The sequence below is a fragment of the Podarcis pityusensis genome (genome assembly GCF_964106645.2).
Source record: "Podarcis pityusensis genome assembly, chromosome: 4".
Classification (NCBI taxonomy): Eukaryota; Metazoa; Chordata; class Lepidosauria; order Squamata; family Lacertidae; genus Podarcis; species Podarcis pityusensis.
Genome location: NC_138027.1, coordinates 54,685,185 through 54,703,401, shown reverse-complemented (window position 1 = coordinate 54,703,401; position 18,217 = coordinate 54,685,185). Strand labels below are relative to the sequence as shown.

The 18,217-nt window shown below is 42.6% G+C and overlaps 1 protein-coding gene across 2 annotated transcripts in view; it reads left to right on the top strand.

The window, feature by feature from the left end:
• Nucleotides 1–18,217, top strand: part of KCNJ6 (potassium inwardly rectifying channel subfamily J member 6) — a 119,697-nt gene that overhangs the window by 88,206 nt on the left and 13,274 nt on the right. For both annotated transcript variants that reach the window (XM_081004469.1, XM_081004468.1), the window contains one exon: nt 1,353–2,270. In XM_081004469.1, coding sequence (XP_080860595.1) covers nt 1,376–2,270 — 895 coding nt within the window. In that variant the 5' untranslated portion in view covers nt 1,353–1,375. The remainder of the gene's footprint in view (nt 1–1,352; nt 2,271–18,217) is intronic.

The following is an 18,217-nucleotide window of genomic DNA, read 5'->3' as shown; positions in this document are numbered from 1 at the left end:
GGTTGTCACCACCAGTACCAGGTGACGGGGTGAAAGGCTGGACCAGGGAGCTGGAAAGGAATGAATGTCTTCCTCTTTTCCCTTTCCCAAATGTTTTTGCAGAGGTTGCCATACACACTGGCAACCTTCATAAAACATTTTGGGAAGATTTTTTAAAAAGAGATCCAACTATTCCTTTCTCACTGTCTAGTAAGTCGGAGAGGGGGGAGGAACAGTAAGTGACCAGGCATCACATACCATGATGAGAAGGGAATGGGTTCCTTTTTTTATCTCCCACACACCAATGAAACTTTTCACAGAAGTTGGAGGAGAAAAAGAAACCTATTTGTTCCCTATCCAATACCAATGCCTGTTGAACAGGGAGAAGTGTCCAGAGGAACATTAGTGGGCTGAAGTCTCAAGGGCTGTGTTCCTAGGAGCTTGGCATTGTGGAGCTCAATCATGGCAGCAGAAAAGGCTTGGCTGCACAACCGCAAAATTCTTTATTGGCTGTAAAAGTGGTACCCTAACTACCAGACCTCCATGCCTATTTCAGTAATTAGTGTTTGTGAGCTTTTCACCTCTACCCTGGAGTGGTACATTTCAGGTTTACCAACCCATGTGGAATTTATGAGGACTAGGTATGTTTATATATACAGTGCTACCTCGGTTTAAGAACAGTCCTGTTTAAGAACGATTCAGTTTATGAATTCCACAAAACCTGAAGTAGTGTCCCGGTTTGCGAACTTTACCTCAGAACAGAATCCAAACGGTGGAAGGGCACCGGCGGTGGGAGGCCTCATTAGGGAAAGCATGCCTCAATTTAAGAATGGTTTCAGTTTAAGAACAGACTTCCGGAACGGATTAAGTTCGTAAACCGAGGTACCACTGTATGAATGCCTGTACATAGGATGCATTCATGAAGAAACTGACAACATATATATGATTGAGTATAGAAAACAGAATAAGGAAATGGGAGAAAGAAGCGATTCCCATATATGTAGGTGGTAAGCATGTTTATTAATTTTTTTGACCATCTGTGATGCAGGTGCAATAAAAAAAAGGGCTAACGCAATTTCAGACAGGATTTCAGCAGGAAGTCACTGACTGAAAACAAAGTAATAAGGCCACCTCATAACTTTTGCAGGTGCAAACAGTATGGAAAGTGGGTTCAAGTATAACCGCCCTGATGCTATAATGAGCACAAATCATCTTGAATGCACAATTAAATGGATGCATGGAAGGATCCTTAGTTATCAATGACAAAAGCATTGGTTGTTTCATGCATGGGGTATTGTGAATATCAAGGTGCTGATTAATCAAGTTTATGTATGCACATCAGTATTTATGCTCTCTTTTTTCTTTCCTGTCAGCTAATGTGCTGGAAGGAGACTCAATGGAGCAGGACGTGGAGAGCCCTGTTACAATCCATCCGCCTAAGTTGCCCAAACAAGCCAGGGAAGATCTGCCGAAGCACTTAAAAGAATGTACCAAGAGGAAAATCCAGAGGTATGTTAGGAAAGATGGAAAATGCAACGTCCACCACGGAAATGTGAGAGAGACTTATCGTTACCTGACTGACATCTTCACAACCTTGGTTGACCTCAAATGGAGATTCAACCTTTTTATTTTTGTCATGGTTTATACTGTGACGTGGCTTTTCTTTGGATTCATCTGGTGGCTAATTGCTTACATCCGAGGAGATTTGGAGCATATAGGGGACAAGAAATGGACCCCATGTGTCAGTAACCTCAATGGGTTTGTTTCCGCCTTTTTATTCTCCATAGAGACAGAAACCACCATTGGGTATGGTTTTCGGGTCATCACAGACAAATGTCCTGAAGGAATTATCCTGCTTTTAGTTCAGTCTGTTTTAGGATCTATAGTCAATGCTTTCATGGTTGGCTGCATGTTTGTGAAAATATCCCAGCCCAAGAAGAGGGCGGAAACCTTGGTGTTTTCTACCAATGCCGTAATTTCCATGAGAGACGGAAAGCTGTGTCTGATGTTCCGTGTTGGGGACCTTAGAAATTCACACATTGTGGAAGCGTCAATACGAGCCAAGTTGATCAAGTCAAAACAGACAAAGGAGGGGGAATTTATACCACTCAACCAGACAGATATTAATGTAGGTTATTATACAGGGGATGATCGTCTGTTTTTGGTTTCACCGCTGATCATCAGCCATGAAATAAATCAACAGAGTCCATTCTGGGAGATTTCCAAAGCTCAACTGCCCAAAGAGGAATTAGAAATTGTGGTCATCCTAGAAGGAATGGTGGAAGCAACAGGTAATGTTTTCTCAGGTTCAACTTTTTCATAACATGTTATTTTTAAAAGGTGCATAAGCATTATGAAAGAGGTAAGATATAATCAGAGAGAAAATGCAAGATGCTAATCTTCTCCAGTTTTGTCCCAGTGAGTGTCTTCCAGCCTCCAAAAAAATGTAGGTTGAGCAAAAGGTTCATTCTTGAAAGGTGATGATGCAAGCAGGAAAAATAGCAACTCGGAGTAGGGTTTAGAGGGCACTGGATCTTTTTGAAGTTCTAAAGTAAATGGAGTGTGTGGTGGGGGAGAGAAAAAAGTTGCTTCTTTCTTCCCCAAGACCCTCAATCCACCCATCACTGTTTAATGCTCTGACTCATTGCCCGGTGAGGATAAATTCTAGGTGAGATTCAGGGCAGCAAATTAGCTTTCTTTGAGAACTATTGCGCTAAATTATTTGCTGATGCCCACCTGGTGGTTCATTCTGCCAGGAAAAGAAAAGCATTGCTTTAACTTCACTTCATCACAGGAATCAGATACTCTTTTGCTACAGACTATGCATTATTAGGTTTAGAATCCAAAGCAAGCTCTGATTAATTGCAAGCTCAGGTCAATTCAATATTTACATTTGGTTTAATCTCGGTTCAAAGAGAGAATCACATTTTTGGACATTTCCACATTTAGCTAGCCCCCCAAACACATATGGAAATCCCTAAACAGTAGATCCCAGATCCAGTTTCCAGCATGTCAGAGATGAAATATTTCCCATAGTATGCCTGAGAAGGAGTTTGTTTGTTTAAAATGATTGTAAAGGTAATAATAATAATAATATATAATATTTATACTCCACCCATCTGGCTGGGTTTCCCCTGCCATTCCGGGTGGTAATAATAATAATAATAATAATAATAATAATAATAATAATAATAGATTAAAAACATCAAACATTAAAAACTTCCCTAAACAGAGCTGCCTTCAGTTGTCTTCTAAAAGTGAGATAGTTGTTTATTTCCTTGAAATCTGATGGTAGGACATTCCACAGGGTGGGCGCCTCAAAATGAAGCCTCAGATAGCTGCTACCACTCAGAGTAGCAAGTAGTTCTGGGCTAGATGGAAAATTCATATATTCATATTCTTCTGTAAGACAGTCTGCCATGTACATGCCCTCAAACTGTGGCACCCTGTGCTTTGGATTCCATAGGCTGATCCTTGGAGATGGGCCAGCAGGTAGATGGATTGTATGGCCTGATGGCTCCTTTCGAGTCTTGGCCCCATAGGAGCAGAAACCACAGTTGCAGTGGGGGTGCTGACTGAAAGCCCAGAGCAGATTTCTAAGCCATAGCCCTTCTCTTGCACCCCAGATAGCCACCACATGTAGTTCATGTCATGCTTCCATTTCATGGCATTAAGAAAACACACGGGTGCCATAGCAATGAGAATGCTTCTTCTATTATTATTATTATTACTATTGTTGTTGCTACAGAATCACAACTGCCATCTTCAGGAAGAACTAGGCTAACTTTACGCCCTAGGGAAACTCAATTTGATGAGGCATACAGCCTACTGATTATGTCAGAGAAACAGGCGCATTCACAAACAAGAAAGAAAACCAAGTGACCAAAGTCATATAGGGAGAGGCTGGTCTGAATAGACTGATGGATCTGACACTGCAAAAACAGGAGGCACAGCCAGGGCCACTGCAAACTGTTCTCTCCAAATAAAAGACAGTAAAAGGCATTGGGAACCCAGAAGTGCATTTCATCAAAAATTCATCAAGGCAGAGTGCAGGAGAATAATGGCACAAACCAGGTGTGTGCACAGTAAAAGGAAAGGCAGCTACAAACAAACCCTGCTAAATGTCAAGGCAAAGGCACAGGTGACCAGTCAAGACAGGCATATTGCAAATCCATGTTGCTTTGAGAACATTGGCAACAAGAAATAAAATACAATCCTAAATCTGTAGCTCAGAAATGTTGATGGTGATTACCATGAACTATAATAATGAATTGGAAATAATTCTTTGATGGCTTACATAACATAAGACCTATAATAAAACTGGGAAGGCATGAATAATAATCAAGTTTACAACAAGATGTCTTATCCATTTAAATCATGCACAATTAGAGCAGATTAAGCAGACTAACAACCCAACCCCAACACCTTCACAAGTTATCCTGTGAAGTGGAATATTACTACAGTTGTCTTCTTCTCTGTCTGTCTGTCTGTCCGTCTGTCAAAGGAAGGTTGTCTTCCAGGCCCTGCTGGTACTACTTACAAATAGTCCCATTTAAAAAAAAAAATGCAAACTTTAAAAGAACACATTTATCTTTTGGACTGGCAACCCCACAGAGAAGTTCAGCTGGACAGAGCTGGGTCTATCCTCCAAACTGTCTGGTTCAGTAAGGTTTGGCAGACTTTATTAGAGAGTAGTCTACCTTGAATATAACTGAAAGCCAAACTTTGGCTTAGCATGAATGAGCGAGCATGCACTGCTGGTGCACAGTGGAACAATCCTGGCCACTTTGTTCCTTTCCCACTCCTGTTGTTGCCATGCTACCAGGAGCTCAGTCATAGTTTGGGGTTCATGGTTTGTCTCATTCCAAACAAGCCACAAGCTGTAACCAAGGCTTTACAGCTCATGGTTTGGTTAGAAGGAGACAAACCATGAGTTCAGACATAATGCTAAGTCAGACCATGGCTTAGCTCCCTGGCACACATGGCTTCAGTGAGAGGACTGCTTAGCATGTTCACAGTTGTGTGTTGCTTGTAACCAAATCAGCCCAATCAAGTAATCCAAGAGTGTAGTTTTTGTCATCAACAATGGAACTGGAAGCTGATGTGTGTGCCTGCCATCCACCAACTAAAGCAATCAAGTTTTGTTGTGGTTCCACATGTGAGAATTTGAACCATGTGTAACCACAGGGGGTTACGGACACTCTTTCCACCCTGCTTTCCGTACTATGTCAAAAACATTTTTGTTTGCTTAAATATAAGATAATTGCATGTGAGATATTTTTTTTAAAAGGCTCAAATTACTCTTTAAAAAAAACCTGTATAAAAGTAATTTCTTTAAAGCTAATCATCTAAATCTGTTTGAAATTTCATTTATGTTTCTGACAGATGAACAGCTCTAGCGTAATGTTTGTAGAAGGGTTTGCGCTTACATAAAAAGCATGCTCACCAGCTGTGGAAAATGTGTTTGGAAAGCAGTAAACTGTGCACACAGACCGTTATTTAGCTACCAAATGAGGCCATCAAATAGATTGCCACCTTACAAAGCTGGCTCGACTCTTAACTATCACCCTGTTGACTGATGGATTATTGTCCCTTTAACAGTGTGCTAATGAATGACTTCAGTTGTTCTCTACCATCAGAGCTATGTGTCCTCTGTACTTTAAAAAGCCATAAGTTTCACATCAAGGTAACTCAAATTCTATAATCTGTATGCAGTTAAGCACAATTTCACATTTGCATAACGACCCCCTGAGGGTCATCTAGTTCAACCCCCTGCAATGCAGGAACTCTTAGCCAGATCATAGAATCATAGAATTATAGCGTGGGGAGCAAGAAGCTATGTAGAGCACTGAAACCCTTCCCAATGGATACTGAAATTCCCACAAATTTGGGAGGTTCCCCATACTGTGCCTATTTTCCTGTCAATAAAAACAAGAAACCTGCTCTTTTTAAAAAGGGAAAGTAGAGCCTCACAGTATACAAATATTCTGTACCAGGAGTAAGTTCAACTTTTTTTCTGCACAGAAATGTAATGTATGCAAATCTTATGATACCTCTCCCCACTAATAGTTGCCCATCCTGGCACCCAACGTTTCAATCAGATCTATTCTAACTAAAGTATAAAATCTTTGGCAGACCTGACTTATCACATTATTATTTTTCATGGAGTTAAATATAAAGAACACCATCATTATGACTGGGTACAATGAATAGCAGACAGTCTTAAAAACATAAAGTGTGGATGAAAAAACCTGTGGCTTGGCAGAGATTGTTGGACTACAACTCCCATCATCCCCTGACTAATAGCCATGCTTTCTGGGGCTGATGGGAGCTGGAGTCCAACAACATCTGGAGGGGCACTAGCTTCTCATCCCTGAATTCTAAACCAGTACTTAGGCTTGCGGCCCTCATGTTTCAAATCTGATCCTGTATTATCACTGTTTGAGGTATGTCTTTTTGTGGATCCTGTTACTTCAACATTCAGCGTTCTTGCAACATTCTTTAGAATTTGAAGAACAGGCAGTGTTTATTTCAACTTTGTGACATGCCAAATAGCATAGCTATTGATTCCTAATACTGTGATATAAATGGCTTAACAACAACGGCAGCAAGAAAAACAGCAACTTATCTTTCTCTTCCACCAAGGAACTTAAAGACAAGTTAATTTTGCTACCAAATATGAAGGTCATAAATACAGATATTCTGGTGAAAGCATCTGAATTAGAAATAGAAAGAAGAAAAGCTTCTACAATATATCCAGAGTAGCAGAATTTTCCACTGATTTAAGTATCAGGGTATTTAAACACTGCATATCTGAAACCCAAACAGTGCAAGTGGAGTGAATTAATGTCAAAAGATTCAGGTCACTTTTTCAGAGGAACATTTTAAAGAAAAAAAATAAACTGTCATTTCAGAAGTGTGTGTTGATTATAACTCCCCCAAAAAATTGACCTATGAAATTGCTAAGCAGAACACTGCTTCCCATCTGCTAAGATCTGGTCAGGTGGCTTGAATGCATCCATCTGCACCTACAAATGAGCTTAATCAGGTATACCAAGCATCTGGAAGGGTGGACATCTATTAATACGAACACTCCCCTACAGTAGCTTAAGAGAGCTGGTAGCATCCAGAACAGAATGTTTGGTGAGCAGAAGTGGACCTCCCTGGGAAAGGCAAGAGACCCACCATTTTGCCAGCAGAGGAAAACAAAGCCCTGGAAGGAGAGGCAGAAGTAGGCTCCTAGCTCTGAAGACTGGAAAGACATTCTTAGGATCTGACAGGGCATGGGCTGAAGAAAAGGTCTTTCCTGTAATGGAACAAGGGGGCTCATCCCTCCCCCCAGCACCCATGAGATCAATCTCCCACTGCTATTTTGCCTGAAAGACCAGCCCCGCTGGGTAGCACCCAACTCTGTGCCTGAGAGTATTTCCAAGGACATGGGGGCAGTTAATGTCGCTGTCCCACCATTGTTGTATTTTCTTCCTATCTATCTTCCCTTCCCCAGCTAAGCTGATTTAGGATTCTGCAGCCATTCCACCAGCATAACAGCAGCAATGCCGGGCACCATCAACAACATCTTTCTGGCACAAAGTTAAAACGTATCTCTTCTCCCAGGCATTTGACAGATCATGACAAGTTGGTTGATGGCCCGCTGGATGAAATGTTCTTGCTGCTGAGGTCTTAGTTGTTTTTCTGCTGGGTTTGTTTGTGGCTCTTTGGAAAAGCTTTATTGAAATGTGTTGCTTTTTAGCTTTTAACGTTTTTGCAAATCACTTAAAGGCCTTTTTGATGTAAGCAACAAATAAGTCGAATAAATCATCATCATCATGTCCAGACCTAGTATACATTAAGCATAGGATTGCTTGGCCCAAGCAGAATACCTCAAAACACACACAAATTGTAGGTAGCCATGAAATAAAACAAAAAAGTAACAATATGATAAAACCTCATTGAAATGCACTAGAATTTTATTCTGACTTAATGCCATCAGGAATTGTTTTCCCCCTCCGCAAAACAAGGGCGGTGCACTCTGTGTTTCAAACATATTTTGTTTCAGAGGTGAGCAGAACCTACTTTGTTTGACAATTTCTTTCAAAAAGCTTTTACTGCAGGTAAAAGATAATTGAGGTGTTTAAGAGCTAGAGCAAGACAGTAAGTTCTGATTGATTGTGACAGAGATTTGGCTCTGAGCTTTTCCTGATAGGCAGTGATGGATGCCAAAGTCCCATTAAGTTTATAGAAAAGAAAAACTTTATGTTTATATTTTATTTTGTTTTTCATAATCTCATTTAAATCTTATGGTCCATTTATACCCTGTAGATTTCCTTGGATTTGAAATGCGAATAATCAAATCAAATAACAAATCTGCCACTTATATCAATGATAACATTTTCAGTACCACTGCATCATAGCTATGGGTCCCCCTCTAAATTAAAAATAAAATTCTGGGATTTCAGATTTTTCACACTGCTACTTGCAAACAATTATATTGTTGCACACTACCCCAATCTCTGAGTAGTACAAAATTCCAGAGGTTCCAGGCGCTTACCCAGGGTTTGTGTTTCCTTTGGAATGAAGGATAGCAGAGACTGGGGCGTCTTTATGCTATGTGGTCTATTTACACATATATACAACTTGAGCCTACGATGGAGACGTTCACAGCATTAATACCTCGCGAGGATCTTGCTTCTCCCAAAGCCACAGCCTTTGATTCCAGCAGAAATCAAGCATAGCTCTTATCTCGCCTCTGCCCAGCCTGCAGCCTTGCTTCTATCTTCTAGCTCACATAACTCAAACTCTCAACTCTGGCCTTTGTCTTTCTAACTACCAGCAAATGAAAGGAGGGAGACTCATCCATTTGCTGTCATTTCTTTTGTTACTTAATGCTCCATAGTTAGAGGACCATTACCTCACCAGAAAGCTAGTCTGGCTATTCTAGGAATTGAATCCATTAAAAGGGGGCTCAATCATACAACCTACTCTCCCCAAAACTCACAGCAGTGTGTGTGTGTTCATCTTCCTGACTTGTGTGGAAGGCAGCTAGAATTTAAGTAAATCACAGTCTAAGGAAGAGGAAGAAGAAACTTTTTCAGTGAATTATTGTCCCACTGACTTAAGACATCTCAACTGCCTCATGGTCATGCTAGAAATGTGTCCCTTTGCAGAACAAGTGGAGTGTGTGTGTGTGTGTGAGAGAGAGAGAGAGAGAGAGAGAGAGAGAGAGAGATGTATTCATTCTCATTTTATAGCTTCTGGGCACCATTTTTATTTAGCCTAGCTGTAACTAGGCTCCCAGACTGTAGTGTGACAATGAATTAAGGCCTAGATTCACAGTTGGCAATACCTTCATAATAAGAACTCCAGACGTTCTGGAAGAGAATATTAAACGTGGTAGAAGCACAATCTTAAAAAAAAATAAAAATTATAGTATTCCTTTTCCACCTACACAACATCCACCTTAATCATCTTACTCCCACATAACTGGCTCGACTTCAATGACACTGTCTCCTCTGCTAGCTTAAGAAACTGTTATATATTTCCATGATAGCTGAAAATGAACAATTTTCAAGTCAAGTTGTTAAATTTACATGCTTGGAACAGTGTGTGGGTGTTGTATGGATTGGCATAGAGGACTGAAGAAATCACCCCCCTCCTGGGTGTGTGTGTGCGCGCACACACACACACTCACTTCTGATGACAAGCTGCTTGTTTACTTATAGGCTTGAATAAAGGCTTTTACTGCATAGCAGTCTTTAGCTAAGAAAATTGTATGTAACATCAAGATCAATAGTTTCAAATGCAATTTAAAAGTTTAGTGGGATCAATAGGATGCCCCTGTCCCTGTGGATCCCTAGACAAAGATAAGCAAATGTGCCAAAGTTGGAACTCGGGCTCAGTAGTCCTGTTAACTTATGCCAGCTATGTTTGAAACTTAGAAGCAATCAGATGCGTTGGGCCAACAAAATGGTGACTTCCATTGACAGTGTTTCTTTCCAGGCCACTTCCATGTAGTTAATCTCTTTTGAATATTATCAACACTGGGGTGGGAGTAACCACACTATGGTTACCAGAGTGTGAGAAGTATTTTAATGACTCCCAATCTGTTAACTTTAGTGGCTTGGATGCTGGGTTTGCCTGTCCATGAAGAGCTCCTTCTGTTTACAGAAGGGTTCTAATCCACCAGAGCCTCCTATCTGTGGCATGGGAAAAGTGGTTTTTGCTAATTTCTCCTCCGTAGCACCACCATCCATGCTGTTCTGGGGGGTTCCCTGGCCCTCTGGAGCAGATCTGCAGAAGAGAAAGGGGAAGTTGGTAAATAGCACCTCCCCTCATTTGAACCAGAGCATAATTCGAGTCATAGAAATCTGGATTCCAAGTCATTGTCTTAATACCACCTGCCGCTGTTCTAATTGTGTTTGTTTTTATTACACTGCTTATAGTCTATTGTTAGCTAACTTGAAACATTCATCAAAAGGCAGAATATAAACCCTTAAATAAATAAATAGGCATTGAAGGTACAGTGGTACCTTGGTTCCTGAATGGCTTGGCTCCCGAACAAATCGGCTCCTGAACGCCACAAACCCGGAAGTAAGTGTTCCAGTTTGTGAACGTTTTTCAGAAGCCGAATGTCCAACGCGGCTTCCGCTGCTTCCGATTGACTGCAGGAAGCTCCTGCAGCCAATCAGAAGCCACGCCTTGGTTTTCAAACTGTTTTGGGAGTCAAACGGACTCCCAGAACAGATTAAGTTCGAGAACCAAGGTTCCATTTGGAGAGCCAATTGGTACCCGCTTGCTTGCAGAGTAAACCCAATAGTGTATTACTAAACAGCATGAAATGAAACTGATGTTCTGATTATTTCTGCACCAGAACTCATGACACAACTGACTAGAGTGATGTATAGTATGGAACAAATCAATAGCATGCTATCATGTTGGAGTTTTTGTCCCTGATTTCCCACCGATATGCTCTTTAAGTGGCATTAAAGCAACACATGAAACATTGCTACAATACTCAAAATTCACACAATTTGCTAATAAATGTTGAGCACACAACAATAACATATGCAAAAAAAATTCTTTGCAATCAAAAGTATGGGTAACTGTATCCATCATCTTAAGAAGGAGATCTTATAAGGCTTGTATTAAACCTTTCTCATTGCTTTATTCACATAATCTGAGCAGACAGCACATCAGCATCTCATGGTAATTTGTTGTTCAGTTTCACCATATGCTTATTATAGCCTGATCTGATCTATCCATCATTTCCTACTTATTCTCTTGCAACTACGTCTTAACTGTCCCACTGCTTCTCTGAAGTCTGCTAATTGTCTCCTCCCTGCTGACAGTTAAATTTCCTTCACCACCCCTCAGATGACAAAGGTAATTTTCACGTTATGATAATCAGTCCATGTCAATAACTACGGGGAAAGACCAAATAAATTCTATGGTATAGTTCAGATTCTGTTTTTGTTGTTGATTAGTCGTTTAGTTGTGTCCAACTCTTCATGACCCCATGGACCAGAGCACGCCAGGCACTCCTGTCTTCCACTGCCTCCAGCAGTTTGGTCAAACTCATGCTGGTAGCTTCGAGAACACTGTCCAACCATCTCGTCCTCTGTCGTCCCCTTCTCCTTGTGCCCTCCATCTTTCCCAACATCAGGGTCTTTTCCAGGGAGTCTTCTCTTCTCATGAGGTGGCCAAAGTATTGGAGCCTCAGCTTCAGGATCTGTCCTTCCAGTGAGCACTCTGGGCTGATTTCCTTAAAAATGGATAGGTTTGATCTTCTTGCAGTCCATGGGACTCTCAAGAGTCTCCTCCAGCACCATAATTCAAAAGCATCAATTCTTCGGCGATCAGCCTTCTTTATGGTCCAGCTCTCACTTCCATACATCACTACTGGGAAAACCATAGCTTTAACTATATGGACCTTTGTTGGCAAGGTGATGTCTCTGCTTTAGGAAGTCATTATTTTAGCTAAACTGAAGTTCCAAAAATTCTAGGTCTTTTTATCCACTGAGGATTCCTGAAGTCCTGAAAGCACAATATCAGTAACAATGGAATCCAGTGCCAAAGTTCAATGAAATTACATGGGCTACAGAAAACTCTTCTATCTGTCTACATGCATCCATTAGCTATTTACTGTGACAACAGAAAATGTCTGTAATTATTCTAACTGCTAAGAGAGGAAACAGTTGACAATAGGATCATCCTGTGAAACTGATTGGCAGTTTCCTCTCATAAAGTGCAGATCCTCCTCATCATCATCATCCTTCTCCTCCTTCTTTTTAAATCACACTGAGGAATTTTTAATCAAAGAACAACACTTTAATCAATTAACCACACCAATCAATTCATTAAATCTTGCAGCTCTTTTATTTTCACATAGTACTGACAGGATAATGTCAGGATAATGAAAAATAGACAAGTTCAGCCATGGGTTCAGAATGCCAACCCCTATGTCAACACTTCCCAAATTAGCATTGCTTTGGCAACGATAATAAAAGCATAGAGAAAGATACTATGCAATTGCTTGACTTCTGTTGTCATTAAGAACAATGCTGTCTGGAGTTGGGTTGTGAGGCACTCTCTTTCTTCAGAAAACAGAGGAATAGCATGGAAAGCACAATAAATACTAGCTAGCACCAAAAAAGGGGATAATGTTTTCTCTTATGCCTTCTCCGTTAAGTACCACTAATAACCGTCAAGTTCACTCTCCCAAGCCCTGCTCAGTTTGAGTGAGTGTTGCAGGTGGAAGTGCTGTCTCGTATACTCACCATTACATACATACATCATGTTACTTGTATGCAGCCTTTCCATAGGTACAACCAGTGCTTTTTTCTTGGGGGCGGTGCAGGGATACGCATACCCCTAAACATTTTGTGAATCTTCGTACTTTTGTCCATTTACTGTATTTATTTTTCCCAATTTGAACGATAAAATGGTTATTTTCTTGAGTCAAAATGAGAGTACCCCTAAACAATTTTTTAAAGAGAAAAAGCACTGGGTACAACCATGCACAAGGCGGCTTACAGCATGAAAAGATTTGCATTACAAATATAATAAAAGTAGTCATAACAATAAGCACATCAAAAAGCACACAACCAAACTGAACAAATTCCACATAAATAATAAGATCTAAAATAAAGATGCCAAAGATTATTCTAGTAACATTAACAACCCCGTCCCACCCACTCCACCCCCCAAGAATTTAAAAATATCCTAACCAACACCTCAGCCCAATAGTCTGCAGCCTCGTCTTTTGTAGCTGGAGTCAGTCAGGGCCCTCCTCTCCCAGGCCAGGTGGGCAAAAGGCCTACAGGGCAGGAAGCAGGTCCTCCAGGACTCACAGTCAAGATGGTATTGCCAATTGAACTCAAGGGGTCTTATGTTTAAGTAGGCATATCTAGGATTGTGCTGTTAGTAATTTTCACTGTCTACAACACCCATGTAGACAAGGTGGCTATGGCAACAATCTCAGTGTTCCTTAGGTCATGGGTCGGCAAACTAAGGTCCGCGGGCTGGATCAGGCCCAATTGCCTTCTGGATCCAGCCCATGGACAGTCCGGGAATCACCACGTGGATCACCAGCACGCATGTTCTTTCCCTCTCCCTCACACGGCGGCGGCGGCAGCTCCTCCCTCCCTCCCTCCTCCTGGCTTCTCCCTGCCCTGCCTAAAGGAGGAAGGGGGCTGGGCTTTGTTGGTGCCAGCAGCAGCAGCAGTGCTCGAGCGGCCGCCATTTTAAGCAGCCCCTCTCTGGAGCCCTTTCGCCTGCCACTCATCGTCCCGCCGCCTCACCAGCCCCTGCCACTTGCAAGACACAGGTAAGCAGCCACCGGGGCTCGTGGTGCTCTTGCATCATTTTCCCCAAAAAATATAGTCCGGCCCCCCACAAGGTATGAGGGACAATGGACCAGCCCCCTGCTGAAAAGTTTGCTGACCCCTGCCATATGGAGTGATCATCTGAAGGTGCTTCCATATGTTTTGTAGACTGCTTTTCAGCTTTCCCTAAAATTTCTTCCAAATTATTTGGAATGGTTGCACTGAAGCCAAAGTGAGAGGAACAAGGGCCTGAACCAGGGCCAAAGGATGGAATAAGCTTTTATGAAAAGAGCCTTGTTCTATCTGGATTCCCGCCAGAGAGCTGGAGAGAAGATGAGACAGAATTCGTACAGAAAAATAAGGCAGGCAAGAGGCCCCCTCAATCCATGTTTCACTGATGGTAGAGGAAATTAAGACCCTCTTCCCACCTCGCCACATTACTCCCACACACATACAGAAGCAGGAGCACTTGTGTCGATCTAGCTGCTTTCATGATATTATGCTGCATTCTTCCCAAAGGAAGTCACTTGGTGCAATCCTAGGCATGGCTGCTCAGAATTAAGTTCCACCAAGTTCAGTGGGATTTACTCCCATGTATATGTGTATGGGGTTGGAGCCTCAGTGGCAGCACCAGGGGGGAAAATATGGAGGGGTTCACAGACTGGGCAAAGTACAGCTGGAATGAGAGAACAGATTTCTTCCACATGTTAGTTTTCTGAAACAGAAATAATGATACATTTCACATTAATGCTCCCACCCCAACATACCTTCATTATAGTAAGCCCCGTTGTTGTTTTTTCATGGTGTTATCTTTCAAGTTAGCACATTTCAGATTACAACCTTATTTTATTTTTTCACTTTGTGGTTCAGTTATAACTTGTATGTGAAAAGTTTTTGCTGTTGTTATTGTTGTTGTTTTAATTGTACCCCGCCAATCTGACTGGTCACAAAGGGTTCAAGTAATCAAAGGGATGGGGTGGGGGGAGTTAATGTTGGAAAGGTTGGTTGCTCCTCCCTTCACTCTTCTCTAGAACCATTTATTAAGTGACTAGGAAAGCTTGTGACAGACTCAGCCGGTCAACCCCCTAGAAATATGTAAGGTGTCCAATCAAGCATTGCCAGGTGTCAGAACCCTTATGCTGTCATTATTGGGCCTGTGAACATACTGCTGATTTGGTCTGATTCATCATTCTGAAGATATTGCCTTGCATTTAGAAGCGCCAAGTCCTTAAGACTGTGAAGACTGGCTTGAAAGTGTGCGAGCAATTGATGATGAAATCTCAGGAAGGCAGGGGAAGTGGGAAAAGGCAAGCAAGACTAGCAGTAACATTTTCCCCTGCTGCATCCTACCTGCTTCTATTCATTTTTGGTGGCAAAACTGAAACTAGTGATAGGATGAAGTTTCTCAAATTGCTTTTGACTCATTTTTTTTGAGGGGGGTGGCGGAGTTTGGGTACCCAAAGTTAAGGTGGTGGGGAAAGCAAATTTCTTAAAGGATTCATAAAGGGCAGCTTTACCATTGCCAACAACGCAAGGGTGAGTTCTTCCTCTCCCCACTCCACCCCCCAAAAAATAATAATTCACACAACACTCTCTAGCACCTTCAGGTTGTAGGGCCAGTTGTCTTTCAGAGAAGCTTTCCTTCCATTACTGCTCTGCTCAGTGAGCAGAGCCTAGTAATCCTCAAGCTTCTGAGGATTCCGCTAGACACTTTTTGAAAACCAGTGTACCAGACAGTTCCCTTTCCTTCATTCTCTTCCTTTGCTTATGCCTCTCCTTGCTCCGCCTCCCTGGGGAACGCTGGCTTCCCACACTGCGATCATTTCTGAGCACACACCTCTTTGTCATTCATTTCCCTCACTTTAAAGCCGCAGTGTTGCCTCTGCGCTGCCTGACTGACCCTACTAAATGGCAAATTTCACCGCTTGCCATGTATCCAAACGATCTAGGGCGGAAGAGCACGTCTTTGCTTTATGCTACATTTCCAGACATCATGTCTCATTAACATCTGTCTGGTTGAACAAAGCACTTCGCTCCACGGAATTGATGAAAGCCAGGCAGGGGCTCCAGCAACGTCCTGAACCACAAACAGAAGAGGAAGCAGCCATGATGTGACACTGAGCTGAGGGCGCGTCTCTGGCTATTGATCTACAGTGGCCTCTTTAAACTAAGCACTCCCAGTTCCCGCATACAGATTTATACATGATGTGGAATCCACCTGTATGATATAATGAATTTGACATCTTGTCAACCCTCTCAGTTACCAAGTGTGCCACAAATGTAAAAATGTTATTTAAAATAAAGGCAGCTGCAGCTACATCCATTTATTTATTTAGTTAGTTAGTTTTTTTTTAATAATAATAATAAACACCCTACACCTTTCATAGGTGTCAGTGAAGGAAGAGGGAAAGGGTTAATCATTAATATTACCTACACACAGTAAATTCCTGCCCTACTCTTACTTCTGCTATTGTGGTTAAACGGCTCAAGATTGCAGCTGCTTGCAAAATATAAGTCCAACAGGTCAGGAGCCGTTTCCTGCCTAGTCAGCTAGCAAGAAACCGCTGCTGTTTGCAGATTTCACCAGGCCTGCTAAAGAGGCCCCCTTTTCCGGCTTACTAATGCAACGATAAGAAAAGACACGTGTACAAGGAGAGGGAAGGAAGTGCTTAACTAACAGAAAGACAGGAATGTTTAGCAAGCAATAAAATGTGTTCAGCAAGCAATATGGATGTGCCATATAAGGAATAAGTTGAAAACTTGCCAGCTGATTGGGGAAGTTTTGGGGGAGGTCTGGGAGGTGGGTAAATACTCTCAAAGTATAAGAAGGCTTGCAGATGCGTATTGCTTTACAGCCAGATTTCAGAAATTATTCTGCTGGCTGTCTCTGTGCACAGATCATAATAAAATCTTTTCTCCAAAGAAGAAACTTTCCTGGTACCATTTTTGTTCTTTCCTCGGTCCTGGGGACGCGGGCAAACGATTCCCTGGCAAGTATAAGGCATAAGCCTACAGCTTGGGGGCTCGTCCGGGATTTGCCCCACCCCAGAGGGCCGGGGAGAGCCAGGCTCGACCAAAGGTGGACAGCTCGGACCGGCGTCTGCAGGCTTTCGGCGCGCACCCTACCGATTCGTGGGGGAAACCAGCCACACCGCTCCTGAGTGGGGACCTCGGTCGAGGGAGAAAAGAGGACTGGCCAGGAGGGAATTCGCAGCGGAAAACGGTAAGCCCAAGGGAAAGGGCGTGGGCCCCCAAGGAAAAGGGGGGCGAGGTCTGATCAGCCTCACCTGGCTGTGCAGTAGAGTGCCAGCCACCAGGAATAAGGGGATTGGTTGCGCAGTAAAGTGCCAGCCACCAGGAATAAGGGGATTGGTTGCGCAGTGGAGTGCCAGCCACCAGGAATAAGGGGATTGGTTGTATAGGAGAGTGCCACCAGCGAAAAAATTTGGAACAGAAGAAGGAGGGAAAATTATTTTGGTGTGTTTTGTGTGTTGCATGTTGAAATTATAATGGTGTGATTTGTATGTTATATGTTGCATGTCGGATACTCCAGTGACTGAATTGTTGTCAAAGTGTGGGTCGGGGCTTAGCGTTCCCCTTGGCCGAGCGATTGCAGGGTTGTGCATTTTCTGCCCGGGGCGACCTTGGCAGGTCACAATCTGTAGTGCGTGGAGTGTGAAAGGATTTACAGCCCATTAGGTGCGGAGTATCTGAAAAATGGGGTCTGGGGCAAGCAAATGTAGTCCTCTGGAATGTTTTTTAAACAACTGGAAAGCGGCCACAAAAAATTATGATTGGGGAATCAAACTGCGAAAACAGAGAATGAGGACATTATGTGAAGTTGACTGGCCCGCGCAAATTAATTGGCCTTCGGAAGGGAGTTTTGATTTGCAATTAATCAGCCCATTATATCAGAACATATTGAATGTCCACCCAGACCAAATCCCCTACATTTCTACTTGGAAAACCAATGTAGAAAAGAATCCACCGTGGTTGAAAGCCTGCCGAGGCGACGCCCCACAAAATACAATTTGTGCAGTTCGACCGGCAGGGAAGGCAGAAAAGCCCCCGGTGATACCAGACCCAGAAGATGAGGAGGGGGGAGTCATCAAACCGCCACCACCCTATGCTCCACCAACTGCCCCTCTAGCAAATCCCCCAGGCCCAGGTCCCCAGGCACCGGGAGGAACTGGCCCCCAGGCCCAAGCAAGCCTCCCATCAAGCCCAGAACAAAAGGACAGCGACTTGTTAATGAATGATGATTTAGAGGAAAAGAAGGAGGAAGGAGATGATGAGGAATTTATAGGGAAATTGATGAGATGGACTGAGGAGAATAAAAAGTGGACTAAGGAACAAGAGGAACGCATTACGGCATACGTGAGCCCCTATGCGGAGAAGTTGGATGTGAGCCCCTTGTT